The sequence below is a fragment of the Engraulis encrasicolus genome, chromosome 11 (genome assembly GCF_034702125.1).
Source record: "Engraulis encrasicolus isolate BLACKSEA-1 chromosome 11, IST_EnEncr_1.0, whole genome shotgun sequence".
Classification (NCBI taxonomy): domain Eukaryota; kingdom Metazoa; phylum Chordata; class Actinopteri; order Clupeiformes; family Engraulidae; genus Engraulis; species Engraulis encrasicolus.
The window spans coordinates 9,515,313-9,537,812 of record NC_085867.1 but is presented as its reverse complement, the minus strand read 5'-3'; the positions used below and the strand labels follow the sequence as shown (position 1 = coordinate 9,537,812).

General features: G+C 43.5%; 1 protein-coding gene across 1 annotated transcript; it reads right to left on the bottom strand.

The window, feature by feature from the left end:
- Nucleotides 1-132: 132 nt before the first annotated feature.
- zgc:63972 (protein CutA homolog) lies at nt 133-17,902 on the bottom strand. Its single transcript, XM_063211171.1, has 7 exons — nt 17,769-17,902; nt 17,473-17,662; nt 16,108-16,256; nt 8,277-8,336; nt 5,907-5,952; nt 3,265-3,314; nt 133-2,464 (listed from the first exon to the last, which is right to left on the bottom strand). Exons 2-7 carry the CDS (start codon nt 17,572-17,574, stop codon nt 2,347-2,349), a joined length of 525 nt encoding a protein of 174 aa, XP_063067241.1. The 5' UTR covers nt 17,575-17,662; nt 17,769-17,902; the 3' UTR covers nt 133-2,346.
- Nucleotides 17,903-22,500: the final 4,598 nt, after the last annotated feature.

Genomic DNA, 22,500 nt, shown 5'->3' with positions numbered 1-22,500 from the left:
CCGCCCTACCCGCGTCTACCCATGACCATTTTAGGTTATACTTTACTTGACGGTGGCATCATACCAATTATATAACACTGTCATAATATTGTCAAAACAGTCTTACAACACAGACACGAATGAGTCTGTCAATGTCATGAACGTTTTATGGTCAAAAAAAGTTGACATTGTTAGGGCTGTCTTTACCATAGCCGTATTTCACGTAATGACGACATTGACATATTCTTTAAGACATATGCTTGACTGTGTTATGATGACTCTGTTATGTCATACATATGATGCTTGCGTCAAGTAAAGTGTTACTGAATTTTATTTGCATTCAAGCAATCTTTAACCAAACAACCTGCTGATGGAGTCCCTCCCTTCCCACCCTACATTCAAAGCACATCAGGATTAAACTCTGTTATAAACTCATAACCGAGGGACCAACTCCAACATTGAGATTACTTTAAAATGTTGAAGTAGGGAGTCACATTTTAGTAAGTTAACGAGGATGTTTTGTGTCATGGCCAGTCATCCTGACCTGAAAAACATCATTTTGGTAACATTACCATATAAACAAACACAAACACACTATTAACACACATGAATCATCAATCTATAACAGAACAAAAATAAACAATCATACATCGGTGAGAAACAAAAGACGGATCCGATGGAAACAGTTTTAGGAGTGTTTAAAAGGGGGTTTGTTAAAAAAGGATGAGATGGCCCACACTTGTCACTCTCAGTGCACTGTACTCTAAACGTAAAAAAGTAAGTTGTCCTGCTGCCTTAAGTGTATAAGTTAACTCAACTTGAGAAAGCCTGGAGTTGAGTTACTCCTCAAGTTAAGTTACCTGTCAAAAACTTCAGGCAGCTGGGCAACTTACAGTACCTTTTTATGTTGAACTGGCTAGCAATGTTTTACAGTGTGTGCATACTAAACCTAATGAATGATGTTCCTTCTTACGACTATTGCAGACAGGTGAGCACAAATCACCTGGCGGAAAACACAAATTGATTTATAAGCAATAACATGGCCATGTTCACACCCAAACCTGTCATTTAACTTAAACATAAAACATATGAGAACTAGCCCACACATAACCTTAACCAGCAGAGAACACTGTTGAACATTGGGGTAACAGCAGGACGTATGACTTCAGGTATCAATATTCTATACCCATACAACATCATACTGTAATCAGTTTACTTGACGCTGGTGTCATATGTATGACATAACAGTGTCATAATAGTGTCAAAACAGTGTCATGACAGTCATAGATGAGTCATAATCATGAAAAGTTGACATTGTTAGGCCTGTGTTTACCATAACCTTCTGTCACTTAATGACAAAGTCATAAAATGTTTATAACATTGACATAATGGTTATGACACATACATGACTGTGATATGGCACTGTTATGTCATACGTATGATGCCGACGTAAAGTAAAGTGTTACCCCACGAAAAGTTATGACTGGAAAAAAGGAGCACTGAAAACTTGACCATGAATAAAATTCAATACGCTGCTCCACAGAACAGCACCACTTAAAAAAAAAAAAAGCAGCAAGGGAATGCACTGCAGAGTATTTGCAAAGAGCAAATTACTGAAAATAATGAACTGTCAACAGTGTTGACATTCAAACTCTTTAAAGCCTCTGGCTATAATAACAAATTCAAATCCAGTCAAATGTTAAAACATTGCAACAAAATTAAAATGTAAAAAAATATGAAAATGACCACATTGCCAAAAAAAGAATGGAATGCGAAGGAGTCAATCTAATGCATTTGGCACGAGGGCCAAATGCACATGAGTTTATGGAATGTGAATGTATGGAATGGAATGGAATGTGTCGACTGAAGAGAATGCTTTTAGCCTAAACTATGACACAAACTCATTGAATGAGTATGATGATGCTGTTGGTACAAGCACAGGCAAAGTGCCATTATCTCATAAAAAAAGTCGAGTGACCTGGTTTGGAATTACTCATAGCACCAGATTATCAGATTAGCCCTCAAATGTCCTGCTGCATCCATTTCACACCAGTCTCTGGTAGTCTGGCTCCTACTGTGCCACAGAGATCACCATGACAACCGTGATGGAGCAGGGCACAAAGCTTCTAGAATACGTAGGTCTTGACTTCTAGAATACTTTTTCGACCCTCACAGCTGTAAGCTCCCCATGGCTGGCAGAGCAGGGCAGCAAGTTCCGGAATCTTCCATGACAGTCTGTGGGTCCCCAGAGGAAGCATTCCGGAAGAGGGCTGCTCAGAAGCGTTGCTGAAGTGTTTATTTTCCGTGGCAGAGAGCAGAGCAGGCAGCAGCAGTGCCCTGTCCTGTCCTGTACCAGTCTCTTGTAGATCAGGAGGGCATGTAGGGAGACTCGGGAACAGCTTCATCGATCCACTTCATGTAGTCCAGGCTGCCATCCTCCACAGGGAAACTCAGCAGCTCAGGATTCTCATATGGGTGGATAGATCTGAGGAGGAGGGAGAAGAGAATCAAGCCACTTTTATATGTTTTTATCCTTCTCTGTGTAAAATCCAAAATGTATTATTTATTCACTATTTTTAGGCCAATTATTAATTTAATATTTCTATCTTTTATGTATGTATGTTCTGTATAATGTATTGTGGATATGTGTGAGGTATGTGTACGTACTACTGCTGCAAAACAATTGCCCAAGCTGGGACAAATAAAGCTACTTGAACTTGAACTTGAACCAACCAATCAATCTTCTCGTTCGTGACTATCTACTGTACTACATTAATGCTTGAGCTGATGTGTGTGGGTGTGTACTCTACTTAACCCTGTTTGATGTACCATTAAAATAAAAAAAAGATAAATAACAATAAAAAAACAACAACATAGCATCCGCACTTGTTGTTCTGTATATTTCCTGTGCGCTTTTTTTCTACTAGTGATGTCGGCTTTGATTAGGTCCTCGATTGGAAGTCGCTTTGGTTAAAAAAAAAAGCGGCTGCCAAATGCATTATAATGTAATGTAATAAATACATTGAGTAGGAATATCACTACATTAACAGAGGTTGTATATTAATTCAAAGTAAGTCCCTCATTTGATTCCTCTGTAAATGAATCAACCAGTAACCAAATCAGTCTGACCAACCAATTTATGTAGTCATCAATAAAGCAATTGTGCCCAGATTTGACATTAAAAAAGACTCTCCAAGCATATGCATTGACAAAATGTTCTGCTACATTTTTTATGTAAGCAAAGTCAGCCAAGGAGGCTGCTCTTTCACCCGACCCTTGACTCACCTGACGTACTCGTGGAGGGGCTGGATCTTGGATGTACGAGTCCTCACAAGCTGGAACAAAGAGAAGACACCTTTACTCTCCATTACCCACACATTTCAGAGACAGTCACAGAATACCATGCCAACAACATGACTCTAACAGCATACAATGAAGTGATTGGATTGTATGCTTTCTTTCTTTATTTTAGTCTTTTAGTAGTTTGATTCATGACAGTGAGAGATTTTACAGAAAATGAGTGGTGAGAGAGGGTCGCCGGCATAGCATCCAAGTGCCATTACCGTTAGAGCCATCGGTAGGACCATGATTGTACGCTTTTGGGGGGATTTTATACACCACATTTTTCCCCGCGAGGAGCTTTTCTCACTGTCATTGAAAGAGAAAGAGAGAACGAATGAGATCAACAGTCACACATGTACGCACGTCAATGGGGGTATGTACTGGTAATCACCCACTACTTCCTGGCAGCAACCCAGCGTTCCCTTCTCTCAACGTCCAATTGCCTCCTGGTAACAGCCCCTCTGCTTCCTGTCAACGTGCCAGTGGCCTCTCTAAATGTGGCAAATGGTGAGCAGCTTATGATGCGGTCCAGGGGGCGTTTACTCACAAAAGGTTGAGAACCATTGACCTAAAATGGACAAATGTCCCTCAATGGCAACTAAGCACCATCCCCTCTCAGCTGTATCCTTCTCAACGCCCCCTCTAGAGCTCCCCAACGCCCTGTTGAGAAACACTAAGCTAGGTTAATCTCAAAATCGGTATGGACGCCATCAAGATCATCCACACCAAAAAATGACACCCCTCCTGCTAGGGATAGGACACTGAGAGTGACAGGAACTATGTGCGGAGAGAGACAGGGAAGGATCGGGAAACTGAGGTTATTTCCCTTGAACCCGGAACCCAGGATATATATGGTATGATGCCTTAACGAACCACGGCAGCACCCACATGTTAACTTATGAGGTGCACCGTCACATTCAGGGCTCTAAGTTAACACCAGCCAAGCGGCCAAACGCTGGGGAAATTTCAGTTTGGCTGTTAAAAACGACCAACTTGCTAGCCACCTTGAACCATTAGTTGGTGTGGCTAAAAGATTAACAACTATCATTTTAGAAGGTGGTGAAAAAAGTTAATTTAGCCTGTTAAGACACGGTGTTATAAAATTGCTGTTACCAGAATGGCAATGAGTCGTAGAGCACTACTAAAGGCCCTGTGTTATGTCATAGTATTGTACAGTAGTACTATGGTAGTGGATTTTTCAATGACTATTACAGCGTGCCCTGTTCACATTCCTAACTAGGGAATGGCATGGAGATGGTATACAGTACATGTCATTACAGCACACTGTGCATGACGAACTGCTGTCTCATGTAGAAGTCATACAGGGTAGAGCGCCGAAGAGTGTTTATGTGAGCGTAGGCCAACTTTGACAAGAACACAGAAACACCCTACGTAAGTGACTGAAATAAAAGCCTGCTCCAAGAAGATTCCTGCTCCAAATATTTTGTTTGTTTTACATGAAATGTCAGGCCTTCCAAGCAAGACACGTTGTAACGGACTGCCTCTCCCTCCTCCAGAAAAAGAGCGCAGTGTTACCATGTCTAGACTAGGGACGGCGAAAATTTTAAAAACTTTTAACCGGCTACTGAGACTCATTAACCGGTGGTTAATCGGTTAACCAGTAATCTTAAATTAAACAACGTTCACGTGCCTGATATGCACAGCACTGATTTTTTAATTTTTTATGAAATGCTGAATTATCGTACTAAAACTTCAAAATTATCGTTTTTTGGGGCTTTTTGACAGGAAATTATTATTACAACCGGTTAACCGGTGGCAGAAAATTTTAACCAGATAAAGTTGATCCAGTCGACTATCGGTTAAACGGTTACCGGTTAACATCCCTAGTCTAGACTACACTTCCCATGACACCTTGCACTTCAATCACGGGAGGGGTCTATAATTAAGCCAGGTTCAAGCACAATGGCGGTGAGGCTGTCGAGACATCCACATGCAAGAGATCTGGCATAGTAAAATGGAGTACATTAGTAGTGCATTAATCCACAGCAGCATTATAGAGCACATTGTGTGTGCAATGAGTTTTCCATGGTGACAGTTGTTCAGGAATTCTGTTTCTGTTATTTCTTAGCTCTTATTTATTATGTATTTGTCCTGTCTTCTTGTTATGTGTTGTGTGTATGACCAGGTGGCACTCAATTTCCCCTTGGGGATTAAAAAAAGTCTCTCTCTCTCTCTCTCTCTCTCTCTCTCTTTTGTTGTTCAACTTTTTTTTTTTTTAGTATTTTGACTGTCAAAAATAATTAAGTAAATAAATAAACTAGATCAAACAACGCAACACCACATTCCCCACCCCATCTCCTCACCCAACCCTGGGGTGCATTTCTCAAAAGCATAGTTGCTAACTACGGTAGCTACTTTCTTGGTTGCAATGCAATTTCCCATTGGCAACTATCCAAGTTGCTAACTGCTAACAATTACACTTTCGAGAAATGCGCCCCTGACCAACAACTCCTACCTTCCTGAATAAACATACGAAACCCAATTATTCGCAAAGCAAGTCCGAAACCATTACAGGAATTCCAGGCACATCAGGGAGATACCACATGTATGGGTCCAGTACTCACCAATAGGATCTCAGTGGCATCCTGAATCTCCCCTTTCCAGTAGTACCTGGGGGATAAACACACATGTCACATGGCATCAGGATTAACGGTGTGTGTGTGTGTGTGTGTGTGTGTGTGTGTGTGTGTGTGTGTGTGTGTGTGTGTGTGTGTGTGTGTGTGTGTGTGTGTGTGTGTGAGTGAGTGAGTGAGACAGAGAGAGAGAGAGAGAGAGAGAGAGAGAGAGAGAGAGAGAGAGACAGAGAGAGAGAGAGAGAGAGAGTGAGTGAGTGAGTGAGTGAGTGAGTGAGTGAGTGAGTGAGTGAGTGAGTGTGTGTGTGTGTGTGTGTGTGTGTGTGTGTGTGTGTGTGTGTGTGTGTGTGTGTGTGTGTGTGTGTGTGTGTGTGTGAGTGATTATATGAGAACACCTATCATTAAATCACACAGGCTCCCATCATCCTTTGCGTCTGACAGTATGACCTCTGGCTTTTATGTGCAGCTTGTGTACTAAGCGCACGCGCGTCGTGTGTGTGTATCTAGTGCATGGTACTAGACTCTAGAGAGAAGTGTTAGGATCAGGAGGCTGGCATTTCTTCCACTCTCTCATATACGGTCATACACACACACACACACACACACACACACACACACACACACACACACACACACACACACACACACACACACACACACACACACACACACACACACACACACACACACACACACACACTCTGTCAGGAAGACAGACAGACACACACAGCTCGTAGTAAGCCTATCCCATGATATTCACACATTAAACAGACACACACACAACTATAAAACCCTGCTATATTGGAATGTGCATTGGGTAATGGGTAAAGGGTCGTGGCTGTGACAGACACAGGTTTCAACAGGAGTAAGCTTATTGTCTGACTTCAGCAGCGTGGCTTGACTAACCTGCAAGTTCAGTCAAGTGTTATCTCATCTACTGAAAGGGAAATTACTGCACAATGCAATACACCCATACTCTCATTCAAGTCAAGTCAAGTGTACTTAATTGTAAAAAACACAGAGGTTTGTCATTCACACATTCACATTTTTTAGCATAACATTTTTTAGCTGACCCACACGCACACACAGCCCCAGGAGAAACTGTCATGCTTACCAGGCCGGGGGAAAAAACACTGTCATTGTAGCACCTTGACAACTCTACTGACAACACTACACACACACACACACACACACACACACACACACACACACACACACACACACACACACACACACACACACACACACACACACACACACACACACACACACACACACACACACACACACACACACACACACACGCATGCCCACACACACGTTTGAGTTTTGCCAACATTGGTTAAGAATTAATTCTGTTTTGCCAGCACACCTGAAAGAGAATCCTAAGAGAGAGAGAGAGAGAGAGACAGAGTGTGTGTGTGTGTGTGTGTGTAGGCCATAGGAAAATGAGGTACTGGTGTGCTGGCATGTGCACATAGCAACACAGGTATAGTGTATGTGTGTATGACCTTCATATGGACGTAATGGCTAACTCTCCCCTTCTCCAAGACTACGATTCATGTTTGACTGCCCTTACAGCTTCCCATGTGTGAATGCTTTATGGTTCAACTGTGGGTTTTAGAAATGGATATGGATACACTGCTCTATCAATATTACAGACCAGCACAGGTTTGTGTGTGAGTGTGTATGTGTGTGTGTGTGTGTGTGTGTGTGTGTGTGTGTGTGTGTGTGTGTGTGTGTGTGTGTGTGTGTGTGTGTGTGTGTGTGTGTGTGTGTGTGTGTGTGTGTGTGCGAGCATGTGTGTGTGTACACCAGTGCCACTCTGTTGTTGCAACAACACAGGTGATTCAGGTCTGAAGAAGACTCGCCCCATCCCACACACAGACACATAAATGCACACCCTTGAAACACTCAATCACTGAGTCTTGCGCAAACGCGCGCACACAAACACACACACATAAATGCACAGCCTTGAAACACTCATCGAAATGAGTCTCGCACAAACACACTCAGTCAAACACACACACACACACACACACACACACACACACACACACACACACACACACACACACACACACACACACACACACACACACACACACACACACACACAGAAAGAGATAGAGACAACAGCAGCAGAGAGGGTGTGAAGTGGAGGAGGGAGGGGACCAGAGAAGTCACTGTTAGGAGCAAGAGGTCAAGGGTCATGAATGTCTGTGTGTGTGTGTGTGTGTGTGTGTGTGTGTGTGTGTGTGTGTGTGTGTGTGTGTGTGTGTGTGTGTGTGTGTGTGTGTGTGTGTGTGTTTGTGTATGTGTGTGTGTGACTGTGCGTGCGTGTGTGTGGGCAGAACTCACATGGTGGAAGTACGAGGAAGAATGTTGACACAGGCAGCCATGCGCCTTTCCATTAGCAACCTAGAGAGAGAGAGAGAGAGAGAGAGAGAGAGAGAGAGAGAGAGAGAGAGAGAGAGAGAGAGAGAGAGAGAGAGAGAGAATGAGAATGAGAAAGAGAGAAGGATTTGCCAGAGTTGAGTGGAAATGGTTACCAAAACATAATACTGAATGTTATACCCTAGTTAGGTGTGTGTATAGAGAACTAACACCTGCAGAGTGGAGAGTGTAGAGTCAAACTCCAAGCAGGCATATATTCAGACAATTTCTATTCCACTAAAATAACAGACTAGTGATAAAAAATAATAAACTAATAGACTAGAAGTAATAAGAACTACTATTAACAAAATAATAGACTAGTAGATGTTCATGATTACTGCAAGCAGTGCTCTAACTAATTAACACCAGCCAACCGGCCAAATGCTGGTGAAATTTCAATTTAGCTGTTAGAAGAACCAACGCACTAGTCACTTTGACGCATTAGTGAGTGGGTGCTTGGCTAGTAAGATTAACATCTACAAACCATGTTGTCTGGTGATGACAAAAGTTAATTTAGAGCCCTGATTGCTGCAGGAGAGTGTAGAGTCCAAGCTGGCATACATTTAGATCATTTGTATTCCACTAAAATAATAGACCTCTACGGTACTAACTAATAGACCAGTAGTAATAAAACTACTAGTAATAACATAGACTAGTAGTTTTTCGTGATTACTGCAACTGCTGCAGGACAGGGGCCCAGAGTGGCAGGCTGACTGAGGGAAGCCTAATAAGGGTGACCCTGAGTGGCTGTGTCTAGTAAGATTTAAAAAAAAAAAACATTTTGGCTGGTGATCAAAAAAGTCAAATTAGAGCCTTGATCAAGGATTATTATTACAATCATCATTATTATTATTATTACAATTATTATTAAAAGACAAAGTTTCTGCAGGGTAGGGGCCCAGAGTGGCAGGCTGAGTGAGTGAAGCGTAATCAGGGTGACCCTGAGTGACCGTGTCTGCCTGCTCTGCATGTGTGCCTTTCCACTGGTGCAGAACCCCCCCCCCCCCCCCCTTGCCAACTACACACGCTGCAAGGGCACTTAGCCCGGTTCACACTCTCTCTACACACACACACACACACACACACACACACACACACACACACACACACACACACACACACACACACACACACACACCGAGAGAGAGAGAGAGAGAGAGAGAGAGAGAGAGAGAGAGAGAGGGAGAGAGAGAGGTGACCACACGGAACAAAAAGTGAAACTGGCGATGGTGGGAAAAGAAGGGAACGGTGCTCTTCTTCTACTCTGAGACAGTGGTGAGCCTGAGGCCAGTGGTTATGCTGCTGAGAGCATCTGCTACAGTAGGGGTGGGGAACCTATGTCTCCAGGGCCGTTTGCAGCCCTTAAAGCCGTTTTATCCAGCCCCCGATGTAATTTTAATGTTTTGCAGCTTCACATGATGAAATATGACCTATTTTGTAATGGAATCTTAGAAAATACATTTGCAGTACAATTGAGTTATATATTCAGGGGACCTAGAGAAGGTGGGGTCTGTTTTAAAGGTGGCTGCTTTCAATATAGGCCTAAAGTGAGGGGGGAAAGAGGGAAATCCTGGTTTGTGTTCATAGTACGGCCCTTGGAGGACTTTTACAGCCCTCGGATGAATTTGATGTGGCCCCTCTAATGGAAAAAGGTTCCCCAGCCCTGTGCTACAAGAAGACAAAACGAAAGACAAAACTCTCTTTCCCCCCATTTCCTGTTATAAGCTCCACTGTCTTATCAGTAAAGGCACAAAAGCCCCTAACAATATATATATATATATATTAAAGTTAACCTTGAGGGATCACAGTGGTAAATCACCTAATAAAAGAGCCGGCATTTTCACATGTGGGCTATCTATTTACAGGTTTACCACTTCTTGTACTGTAGGTTTACAAAGCCAGGTTCATCACTTTACCATGTTCTTGGGATAATCCCTGGTCACCTAGGTTTGAGGGAGGATCGGCCAAAATGTATGAGGAAGGTACGAGGAGGTGAATCTGAGAATAGCTGACTGACTTGTCTGGGTCTGACTTGTAAACTCGAAGGAGTACTTTACAATACTTTGACCTGCGTTGTAAAACAAATGGGGTAGTGAAAGAGAGCCGTGAAAGCCCACCTGGGAAACTCCAACTGCCATTGTCATTGTGACACAGCGCTTCACAGCACACAAGTGTTCATTGCACACTGCACATAACAATATTGCATGCATGCCTGACCCGTGCAAGGGGGCTGCCCCCAATGGCACCCCAAGCTGAGCAGTGCGGCGGGACGGTACCATGTATGTACTTTACAATACTCTGACCTGCATTGTAAAACAAATGGGGTAGTGGCAGTGTAAGGAAAAAAGCACAGGATTGGTTATGCCTCTCAGTCCCTTCAAAGTCTCAAGCAACCAGCATGAACATAATGAAACAACAAAACATTAACCCCTTAAGACACAGTGGCAATGACCAAGCCGTAATGTATAACCAAAGGCCCTGTGCGCTGTCATAGTAGTGTAGTACTATAGTAGTTAACTTTCAATGTCTATTACAGCGTGCCACAGGAGGTATGGCATGCATTAAAGGAGAATTCGGGCACTTTTGAGCAACTTTGCGCAGCCCGCATGAAACTTTCTCGCGGTAGTCGCTTTGGCCCAATTCCCTGGGGCTACACAAGATGTGATATGAACCCAAAATTCTCCTTTAAGGGGCTACAAACAAAATAGTAAATTGCATTAGGGGTGAGGTTGGGCCCTTCAGATTACTTTGTTTCATTTTCTGTTCACACAGACATATGGCTGTGGTTTGCTCCTACTTTAAGCAGTTATTTGTGTGTGTGCATGGCCTAGATGCAGTGGTGGTTTGCTTCTAAAAGACAGTTGCTACCACAGACAATGTGGCAAAAAAGTAGAACAATGAACATTGACCACACGTTCAAAAGACAGGTGCTTACCACACACACACACACGCACACACGCACACACACACACACACACACACACACACACACACACACACACACACACACACACACACACACACACACACACACACACACACACACACACACAGTCAGTCAGGAAGACAGACAGACAGACACACACAGACACACACACACACACACACTTGCATTGCATTATATATGACTGCAGGTACCCTGACTATGTCAACTTCAAATCTGAGAGTTCTGAAAGGGCGCACATCGACCGCACTCAGGAAAAGCCTTTGCATGCAACTGGTGGAAGCCACAATAGATCAGACCATTCTTTCCTTTGACTAGCTATAGTTAGCTTGATAGAGCTAATTCGTAATTGCCTTAAAACACACTAGAAATGCTCAAATGTAACTGGCTCTGAATCCTTGGAAAATACAGAAATCTTCCCTTGGCCAGACTGACTTGGTTACAGAAATGTATGCAGCATCACAGGAAGGACTACAAGACTGTGTGTGTGTTTACTGTCAATGTCTTTTATATGCTTAGTTTAACTGCACAACACAATTTCAAACTTCAGTACAAACCCCCATTTTTGGCATTAAAGTACACTTCACTTGACTTGATGTCTGTGAGCTCAGGTTTTCTGTACTACTACTACTGTACTACAGCAATGTCCATGCAACCAGATTCAGGCACAGGTTATTGAACAGGCCAACTGGGCCCAGGCCCAGGGGCCCAAGAGTCAAGGGGGCCCTGAGGCTCTAATGTCTACGTACTATGTGCATTCTCATATTGTGTTAAAATCACACTTTCAACTACTGTATTTTCATATTTTGCCAGGGGTCAACCACCCCCACCCCGCCGGCAAAATTCACTCTCACACCTAGCCTAACACCCTGAATAGTTTTTGTAAACGAGCAACACCCATTGAGGGGAGGGCTTTCTTGTTGTCTGCCCCAGGGGCCCACGGAACCATAATCCCTCCCAGACCAGATCGTCTGTGTGTGTGTGTGTGTGTGTGTGTTTGTGTGTGTGTGTGCGTGTGCGTGTGTGTGTGTGTGTGTGTGTGTGTGTGTGTGTTTGTGTGTGTGTGTGCGTGTGCGTGTGGTTGTGTGTGCCTGTGTGCATGCGAGCACGCGCAACAGAGTGGGTTATGAACTATGAGATTATTTAGTCCTTAATAACTCTTAATCCATCTGACCAAAAAGCCAGTAGACTACTGTACGTGAGGGACACAGAGCCCATCCCTGATTATCATTGTGTGTGTGTGTGTGTGTGTGTGTGTGTGTGTGTGTGTGTGTGTGTGTGTGTGTGTGTGTGTGTGTGTGTGTGTGTGTGTGTGTGTGTGTGTGTGTGTGTGTGTGTGTGTGTGTGTCTGCATGCACACTGTGCAGTCACACTCAAATAAACACACACAGGCAAACAACACACACACACAGGTTTAGGAGCTATTGGTCTTGTCTCTTGCAGGTGGGAAGATCATTCCGAAATCAATGAGCATCAACAAAGAGATACACAGTGCCAAAACACTCAGACACACCCTCAAAAGTTCTCTCTCTCTATCTTGCTTTCACACACACACACACACACACACACACACACACACACACACACACACACACACACACACACACACACACACACACACACACACACACACACACACACACACACACACACACACACACACACACACTGAGCCGAAGGCTTTGTCCACAGGTGTACAGGATGAATACATCCTCTTGGGGGTAGAGCAAAACAAAAATGGTACAACAATGAAGACGCACACACCCATATTCTCAAATAGGAGATCAGTGGGATGTCTCGGGACACAGCAGCCTTCACATAGAGAGATAGGGATAGAGAGAGAGAGAGAGAGAGAGAGAGCACTACAAAAGGCCTTAAAACTGTTCTCAGCATTGCCATGAATTTGAAAAAAAAAAAATATTTTTTTTTTTTCACGATAGTATAGTTGCTTTTCTCTTTCAGGGCAATCTGTTCTGCTTTTCATTTAATTGACATTGCATGTTCATTAGATTAATAGATCATGATTTACCGATTATGAACAGATCAACATTTAAATGTATTTTCTTCATTAATAACTCAACATTTGACATGCATAGTCACACTACTATCCATGTACACTCGGCTTGCATTTCAATATCTCTAGAATTTGTAAAAGCTTTCATTTCCGTACATGTATTTATTGTAATACATCACAATATCAGGCTGCCCTACTAATCCACACTCAAAAGATATCATTTGTGCCAATTGTGACTTCATTAGAGTAATTGCACTGTGTCCCCAGCAATAAATTTCCACTATGACGCTATAGTATATTGCCAACCTTTATAAATAAACCCAGGGCCAGCTAGCACGGCCCTGTGGTATTTGACTGGTAAATGGAGAACCACAACACACACAACACTGCAGGAAGTGAATGGAGGGTTTTGGTTGGTGCAGAGGAAAAGGCTGCAGAAGTAAAGGGTTGTTTAGCTTGAGCCCATTCCCGGGGAAAAATCAACTACATGGTTCGTGGCGTCGCTACGATATAGCCTCATTTTTCGTAGTTGGGCAACGCGCGCTGTTGTCGAGAGTGGTTGAGAGAGAGGATGTGAGAGAGAGAGAGTGAGAGAGAGAGACCACCCGAGCAGAGTGCGTGCATTCCGGGAGGATAGCGCTGTCGTTGTGTCAGCTTCATGCTATGTCTCCCTTCCTCCTATCCAACATTATCCCTAACCTTAACGCTAACCCTAATCCTAACCTTAACCCTAAACTTAACCGTAAATGACTTGTTTGAAATGTCGTTTCCAGTTAGCCTTCAGTCGCGCTTGATTGTTGACGTCCGTCCGCATTATTCTTCCCCCCAGAACCAAACTACCCCAATTGTCAGTTCCCCCTTTCGTCGCCCAACCACGAGAAACGAGGCTATTCGTAAAGGCACCACGAGGCTTAAAGTTGATTTTTTCTGTTTTTCTCGTAAAGACTTCACGAATGGCCCGAGTTACTGTTGCTTAGATATGCCTATCACATAGGGCAGTCATGGGTAAGGGGTTAGCGCGTCAGACTTGTAGCCCAAAGTAGGGCTGCACAATTAATCGAAAATAATTTAGTCGTGGCAATAGTGACCGGCCTTCAAGCGTACTTGAAGCCAGAATATACTGACAGGTTGGTGTTTCTGGACAAAACATTGTCCACCTAAGTTTCATGCTATTGCTTTTTACATAATTATTACAGTTCAGTTTTATTCTGTTCATCCGGTATATAATTCATTCTCGTTTGTATTTCATTTTCTAATAATTTTAAATAAAATTCTGAAAAAAAAAAACCCAATAATCGTGATTAATAATCGGGATTCCAATTCTGGCCCAAATAATCGTGATTATCATTTTTTCCATAATCGTTCATCCCTAGCTCAAAGGTTGCCGGTTCGACACCCTGCCCGCCAGGTAGGTGGGGGGAGTAATTAACCAGTGCCCTCTCCCATCCTCCTCCATGACTAAGGTACCCTGAACATGGTACTGTCCCGCAGCACTGCTCCCTTGGGGTGCTATTGGGGGCTGCCCCGTTGCACGGATGAGGCATAAATGCAATTTTGTTGTGTGCTGTGGAATGATGTGAGATAATGACAATGTGAATTGGGAGTTTCCCAGGTGGCCTTATGCCCCTAAGCCAGCCCAGTACCAAAAACTACAGGAAGTGTACAGAGGTGGGGGGAAAGCATGGTAGAGGCAGGGCAGACAGGGCAGAGGACATGAGGGTTAGAGAGGGTAGGAGGTTGGTTGGCTAGCTTAGATAAGCCTAATGCCTTATAAGCCAGCCAGACAGAGATAATTCCTCTGATTGGCAGAGGGGCACTACAGTATGCTGCTATCGTCCAGATGAGGCTGGGTGACAGAGATAAAAAAAGGCGTGTCCCTTCAAACGCATATTCTACATATCTTAAAGGGGTATGCCACTATTTTGGGGCTTAATACAGTTAAAATCGTTGGGCAGGGTTTATAAAGGTGGTAAAGTGTCTTATTTTTCATGTAAGCCGTTGTCTTGCTTTAAGACAAGTTAAAAGAGGGAATATGTCGCTAAGATAGTGAAAGTCAATGGATCCATGTAGCATGCTACAATGCTACACGGATCCATTGACTTTCACTAGCTCAGCGACCTATTCCCTCTTTTAACTTGTCTTAAAGCAAGACAACGCTTAACATGAAAAATACGACACTTTACCACCTTTATAAACCCCAGCCAACGATTTTAACTGTATTAAGCCCCAAAATAGTGGCATACCCCTTTAAGCAAAAACAACTGAACACACATCTGCATGGGACACTGTGGTGTGTTGTTCATTTGGCCTTCTGTACCGGTGTTACCGCGCAGTCTGCTACTCCTGGCTCGAACCTGCCATCTCCTAGTCAACGCTCCAGTTTGGGCATTGGAGGCACAGCACGATACCATTGAGCCAAAGGACCAGTCCGAGGCTTCGGGAGGGAGGATTACAAACGTAACGTTCCACGCCACACTCCGCTAGTTGGCCTCCATTACACTTCTACTCAATATTGCATACTGTGCTTTACTACTCATTTACTACACCTACTGCATATTGACTAGTACAATCACCAGGTTAAAAGCAGTTTTGAAAGGCCTGATTGAGTAGCGTGGAGAAAAGTTGCGGTAAGAAAGGAGGAACACAGGATGAGAGCGAGCGAGTGAGAGAGAGAGAGAGAGAGAGAGAGAGAGAGAGAGAGAGAGAGAGAGAGAGAGAGAGAGAGAGAGAGAGAGAGAGAGAGAGCGAGAGAGAGAGCGAGAGAGAGAGCGAGAGAGAGAGAGAGCGAGCGCAATTACCTGCCGATATCTCTGGCCACCTGTTCATTGGGGCAGTTGATGAGGATGACAGAGTGGTGACCGGGCACGTAACTTCCAGTCAGGGCAGAATGCAGCTGGGTGCTCAAGGTTTTCAACACCGGGACCAGTGCAAGCAGAAGAAGCAGCCCCTGCAAGCACATGGTACAGTACAAACATTAAACAGATAGACAGACAGACAGACAGACAGACAGACAGACAGACAGACAGACACATACACGTAAACCACACACACACAGTTCAGTACACACATTAAACAGAAAGACAGTCAGCCAGTCAGTCAGGCAGACAGACAGACAGACAGACAGACACACACACACACGCACAGCATGCAGTACTGTAAGCCTATCCCATGATGTCACTCACATGTTTCTGTAAATACATCAACAACTGTCCCATGATCAATCAGGCAATCAGGTTCTCACTGAGAACTTCTCAGGAGCAGAAAGCACGCACACTGACTGGAGACTAGAGGAGAAAGCCCCTGCTTTAACGGCAAATATATTCTACGAAATCTGGGTTGCGATGTGCTCTGGTGGTTGATTATGGTAGTCACTGAGACACAATGGGCGTGATTATTCTTGACCAAGAGTCAATTACTGCCATCATTACCCCATGTGATGTGAATGCAGATTTTCTGCTGTGGCCAGCACTGCGACCTCGTCATTGTGTTTGTTGACGCTGGCCGGAGACACTGGTTGATTCATAGTCAGCTCAGCACAGCAGAGAAGCCCATTTTGAACCCAAGAGGCTGAGCTGCGCTGATCTCGAACTGCCGGCGTGAGCATAGCATACCAGGGGTGAATTTCTCAAAACCAAAGTTGCTTACTACATTAGCTACTTCGTTGCTTTCAATGCATTTTCCCATTGGCAACTACCGAAGTTGCTAACAGGCTAACAACTTCCCTTTTGAGAAACTCACCCCAGCACTGGCTGGCACATCAGTGAATGAACAGTCAGTCCAGAGTAGACCATTTGTTGTTATTTTGAGTTTTCCATACAAGCAACGATGGGGTGGCTCACGAAAGGCAAGGACAGGTGCAGCTGAGGGTTGTTGTTTTCACTTAATGCAATATTTAATACATAAATAATAAATACAGAAATAAAAAACAAATGATTTCTGATTGTCGTAGCCTAATGGGATGGGTGGTTGTCCGGGAAACGAATGTTCTGATAGGTTAGCAACTTCAGCGCAACGTAAAACAATTCACACAACAACCCTTGTATTTGTGAACGTGTTCAATCGATTAATCTGAATGAAGACAGCCTTAGCGAAACGCTGAAATTGATACATTGAAGTACAACATTAAAAACTATACCACTCAGTATGCGAAATATGTTACTTACCCCAAGAACAAACATGAAACCCGGGCGAGAACCCTGAGCCGTTGAATCCTTTGCATATCTCTGGTACCACCAGTCCGACTTTCCGTTATGAATGAAAGCCATTTCGTTTTAGCATGTGGAAACACCAGATGGCCCAGAAACTCTCAAGTCCTCAAGTAAACGTCAACGGTTAGCTGGAAGCACCGACTCGCTAGAACAGGAATAAACGTGTGAATAAACATGTGTGGAGAATTTGGATGACAGCTTGCCATCGCTGTTTCATGACAAACCATCAAGGTAGACGGACGGTAACTTACATCACTTCATAGGCTTAACATCCAGCGTTATTCTATTAGTCCTCCACGGCTCGCATTATTATCCATACATCGGCATTCCGCTAAGCTTGACAGGTAACTGTCCCTGTGCGGGACATTGGCATCGCACTAGTTGTTAGTAAGCTGTCAACCGCAGAGACAACTTTTGTGAGTGCCCTGAATCGTTGTAATTGGACAGTGAGAACTTCCGGGTACGGAAACATCCAATAGGAACCTCGAGTCCAGGGCCACCCATATGCCCTGTGTCCTGAGGCATAAGCCGCTTATCTTCTCTTGTAATATATTTAAGTGCGATACGCCTTTTTGTGACAGAACAGGCCAAACAAGTGAATAAGATATATTTGTTGCTGATAGGGCCACTATAAGCACTGCTGTAACATCTGAATTGTATGTGGGATTTTTTTTTGTTTGCCATCCCATCTCGCAGTAGTGCTGTGAGCCTGTTGTAGGCTATTCTGCTCTGTTGTGTGTACAATGTACACATGTCTGACCTGAAACAGACACCCTCTGTTGTCACAATAGTCAAAGTTTGTAGGCCTAATGTGCAACCCAGAAAAAAATATTATATTGAAGACTTATCAAGCCGCTGTCTGCCTTTGTGCGCATGCCTCCAAAAGCCTGGCAAAATTCTGCAAGTGAGTTCCCCCTAGAGTGGAGTAGAGTAACTTTATTGATCCCGGGGGAAAGTAGCCTAAACTCTCATAGACTCTTCTCTAAAAACGTACAATACACAAGTTGAATTCTGTGCAACAATTGTATAATACAGGCTAATTAATTTGGCTGTCACTGCACATAGGCCTATAGCACAACGCAATCTCAGTGAAAAGAGCTGAGTTAACCGTGTTTCCCTGAACATTCCCCAGAGGTTTTAGCTTAACTGCCCCCACCCCACCCCCACCCCTTACATGCGATTACAGCGGAATATTTTACATAAGGGGGCATTGGCAGACTTATGAACAGGTGAAGGGGGCGCTGGCAGGCTTATGTGAGGTCAAAGGTTGAGAAAAAGACCAATAAGGTTGAGAACCACTGGCCTACTCTAACCTCAGGTGGGAGGACATGACATTGTGTCCACATCTTATCCCAATGACGCTGGCATCTATGCTTGTTTCTCTTCTTTATCATTCCTCGCTCTTTCCCCCCAGAGCAGGGGTGTCAAACTCAAATTGACTGAGGGCCAAAATCAAAATTTGGAATGAAGTCGCGGGCCGAACTCAACTATTATTTATAAAAATGGACTAAAATTGTGCATTCATGCAGTTCATACTCGTAGTTACATTTCACATACACTCTTTCCCATCATATTAGTCTGTTCAAATGTGTCTGCACATCCTGTGATACTGCAAATTTCAGTTCAAGTTGTGCTGCGCTGTACATAAATGGTGTATGTGGGACAACTGTAAAACACATTTGAAATGATCTCGCGGGCCGAATAAAATGGCTCCGCGGGCCAAATTTGGCCCCCGGGCCTGAGTTTGACATCCCTGCCCTAGAGGGTAATTTTGCGCTACTTTCTTTCAGTTTGCTTCTTTCACCTTCCATCTCTCTTTTTTCAATTCCCCTCAGTCGAATGGTGATTTTTATTCTGTTTAAAATCATTGTTTATTTAGTGTTATTCATATTTTCCTTCACTTCACTTTCTCAACCTGGTTCAGTGTGGCAATGCCAATTTCATATGCCATCACTAGAGCATACCCTTCATTAATGCGAACATGATGTTTGAAGCTATTAGATGTCTTACCATCCCTTGTTCCCTATTCCCTCTAATCTTTTACTCAGCTTGATCATTTTTGTTTTTTTCTGTCCCTGATGTTTTTTTCTTCTGTTCTGCGGTTTGTCTGCTGTCTCAGTTAGTTCATCATTTTCTTCTCCGGCTGTAAGCTGTCCATCTCCTTTTGTCCTTTCCAAAAGTTGTATAAAGAAGAAGTAGTACTCGTACAGATGTAATTACAACACTAGTGGTGTGATATTGCATGGCTTCAACTTAGTAATATCGTAACGCTACTGTTGTAAGTGCATCTGTAAGAGTACTACTACTTTATACAACTCTTGTCCTTTTTTATTCAACTCAATGTCACTTTCTGTTTTGTGTATCTTAGCATGGCGCATTATCTTGGTATAGGGCATAAGGGTGGTTTGTGAGGCTGTAACGATATTATATTAAGAGAACAGAGAAATTGATATGTAGAGTCACGATACTATATCGTGATGCAAAAAAGCAGTATCGTCAAAACACACACACATACACAGTCACACACACACACACACACACACACACGCAGGCACACGCACACCCACACACGCACGCAGGCACACGCACTCACGCACACACACGCACGCACACACAAACACACACACACACACACACACACACACACACACACACACACACACACACACACACACACACACACACACACACACACACACACACACACACACACACACACACACGGATTAAGATGGTCGATAGACAGGCATAGCTGATAACAAGACGAGGGTAGGCTAGTAGTGCTGTGCTGTGTGGCCTTTCCTTTCCTTTCCTTTCCCCAGATGGAAATAGCTGATGAAGGACTAATGCTCTCCCAGACAGATCCTGCCTGCCTGCCTGCTGCCTGTCCTCCGTTGGACAGGTAATTTAGCTTGCTACCATAAAGGCAATTTGCTCTCTGACAGCTTCAGATGGAACATGGCCGAAGGCGGATATAGATACAAAAAAAACCCCGCAGTTTGGAATAGGGAACAAAAAAAGCAACAAATACTGTAATTGATTGCATGATTGCTATTTTACACCATTGCTCTGAATCTGTTGTTTTGGAGATAGTTGTTGTAAGTGCACCACAAAATAAATGACTTAACTTCCACACATAGCCTTGCCTTGTCTTGCCTGCCTTATTCATCTTCGCTTCTAATAGCATCTGTGACCGAATGGTTTGTTGACTTGCTTTGCTAACTGAATTGAGTCTTAAGACATCTGGGCCCGGCAAAGTGAACTATATGAGGAAGAAGAGATGTAAGTTAGGCTATAACCTGTCTCAATACAGTATACTGTATATTGTGCATTGTCCCTGTCAAATGAAGTAAAACGCCATCAAAATAAATAATGACATCAGCTTGCTTGAAGCTATAGGGTACCATTAATTTAATGGCTGCCACAGTGATATTTTGTTGATTTGCTTTCATGGCCTCTCTCTCTCTCTCTCTCTCTCTCTCTCTCTCTCTCTCTCTCTCTCTCTCTCTCTCTCTCTCTCTCTCTCTCTCTCTCTCTCTCTCTCTCTCTCTCTCTCTCTCTCTCCCTCTCTCTCTCTCTCTCCCCTTGTTCTACATCATGTCTGCTCTTTCTGGATAAAGAAGAGAGTGTGCAACAATCCAGAGTGTAGAGCCTCTGTACATGAGTTCTGACGATGACTTGGTGATTCTGCCCTCTGCTGGGCGACCGTGGTCATCACACACAGCGGCAGTGTGGTCCTCCAATGCTGATATACAGTACACTACAAAAAAATATATACATATTCTTTGATGTTTTCATGATACAAGCAGTGTGTCTCACCACGGCTCAGTAAATAGGCCTACCAAAGGATAGCCAGTACAGTGGACAAACAGTGAAAGCACATCAGTTTTAGACAGCAGAGTGTTTGCATGAGCACGCAATGTCATTTCTCATACCATGTAGCCTACAGCATACACTAGGCCAATTTAACTATGCCTCTGGGACTGCCTGGACGGGAATAAACAGTTGAGAGTTGATGTTGTGGTGTGTGGACAAATGTCCTTCAAAACTGACTGATGTGCTGAAGGCTTTGACCTTCCTCTGTTGACCCTGCCACACGGGATAATCTGCCTTTGGGCCCTCCACTGTTGACAGGGACAGACTCAGCCCGGCTCAGTTCAGCTCAGGTCAGTTCAGTTTCATTGTCACATACTGTGCTGCCAAATCCCTTTGCAGGTTGCTGACCTCATTGCCGCCAACGGCTTTTGCCTTGCGGAAATCGACCATGGTAAATCACAGTTTTCATGTTTTGTTGAGCATGGTTCGGTACTTAAAATTATTATTTTTTTTACTATGGTTCAATCATGGTTTGACTATGAAGCTATAAAATTATAGCTATAGCTATACAATTAACCATGGCTTTACATTGAAAACTAACCATGGTTTTACCATGGCTTATAATTATTCATTATCCATCGCACATATTGGTGACAGTCCTTGGGGCAAAGGAGGGTTAGGTGCCTTAGTAAAGGGCACTTCAGCCATGGGTGGGGGTGTAGGGAGAGGTAAGGGTGGGGTTCGAAATTGCAACTCTGTGATATTCAGTCGAACTTCCTAACCATTACACCACGGCTATCCACAAGTTTTCATGTTTTTTGGGTAACCAGGAAACATGAAAATCATGAATAACCATGAGCCTGAACTTTTTACCCTGCTCTAACGACGACGACAAGATACTGCATAGTGACTATTTTGACATATTATTCAACCATTTAATAGCCTGTGTATGACCATTATTCAAGCCTGATAGTAGAAGAAAACCCTGAACCTGTAACACTTATAATGATATAATAAATAACCTATGATATAATAGAATGACCTAATGGCTAATTATTATCAATGTTTTTATTTTTGCAAACTCTGTCAAGCCTGAAATCAGGCATGGAGCCTGAATACTATCAGCCCTGCATACCATGGTTACTACAGTAAAACCATGGTCGATTT

Excerpts from the sequence above, each read along its gene's own strand:
- zgc:63972 (XM_063211171.1), bottom strand. The coding sequence starts at position 17,574 with ATGGCTTTCATTCATAACGGAAAGTCGGACTGGTGGTACCAGAGATAT. Across the intron at positions 8,337-16,107 it reads GTGGCCAGAGATATCGGCAG|GTTGCTAATGGAAAGGCGCA; the intron begins GTAATTGCGCTC and ends CTCTCTCTCTAG. Across the intron at positions 2,465-3,264 it reads CCCCTCCACGAGTACGTCAG|ATCTATCCACCCATATGAGA; the intron begins GTGAGTCAAGGG and ends CCTCCTCCTCAG.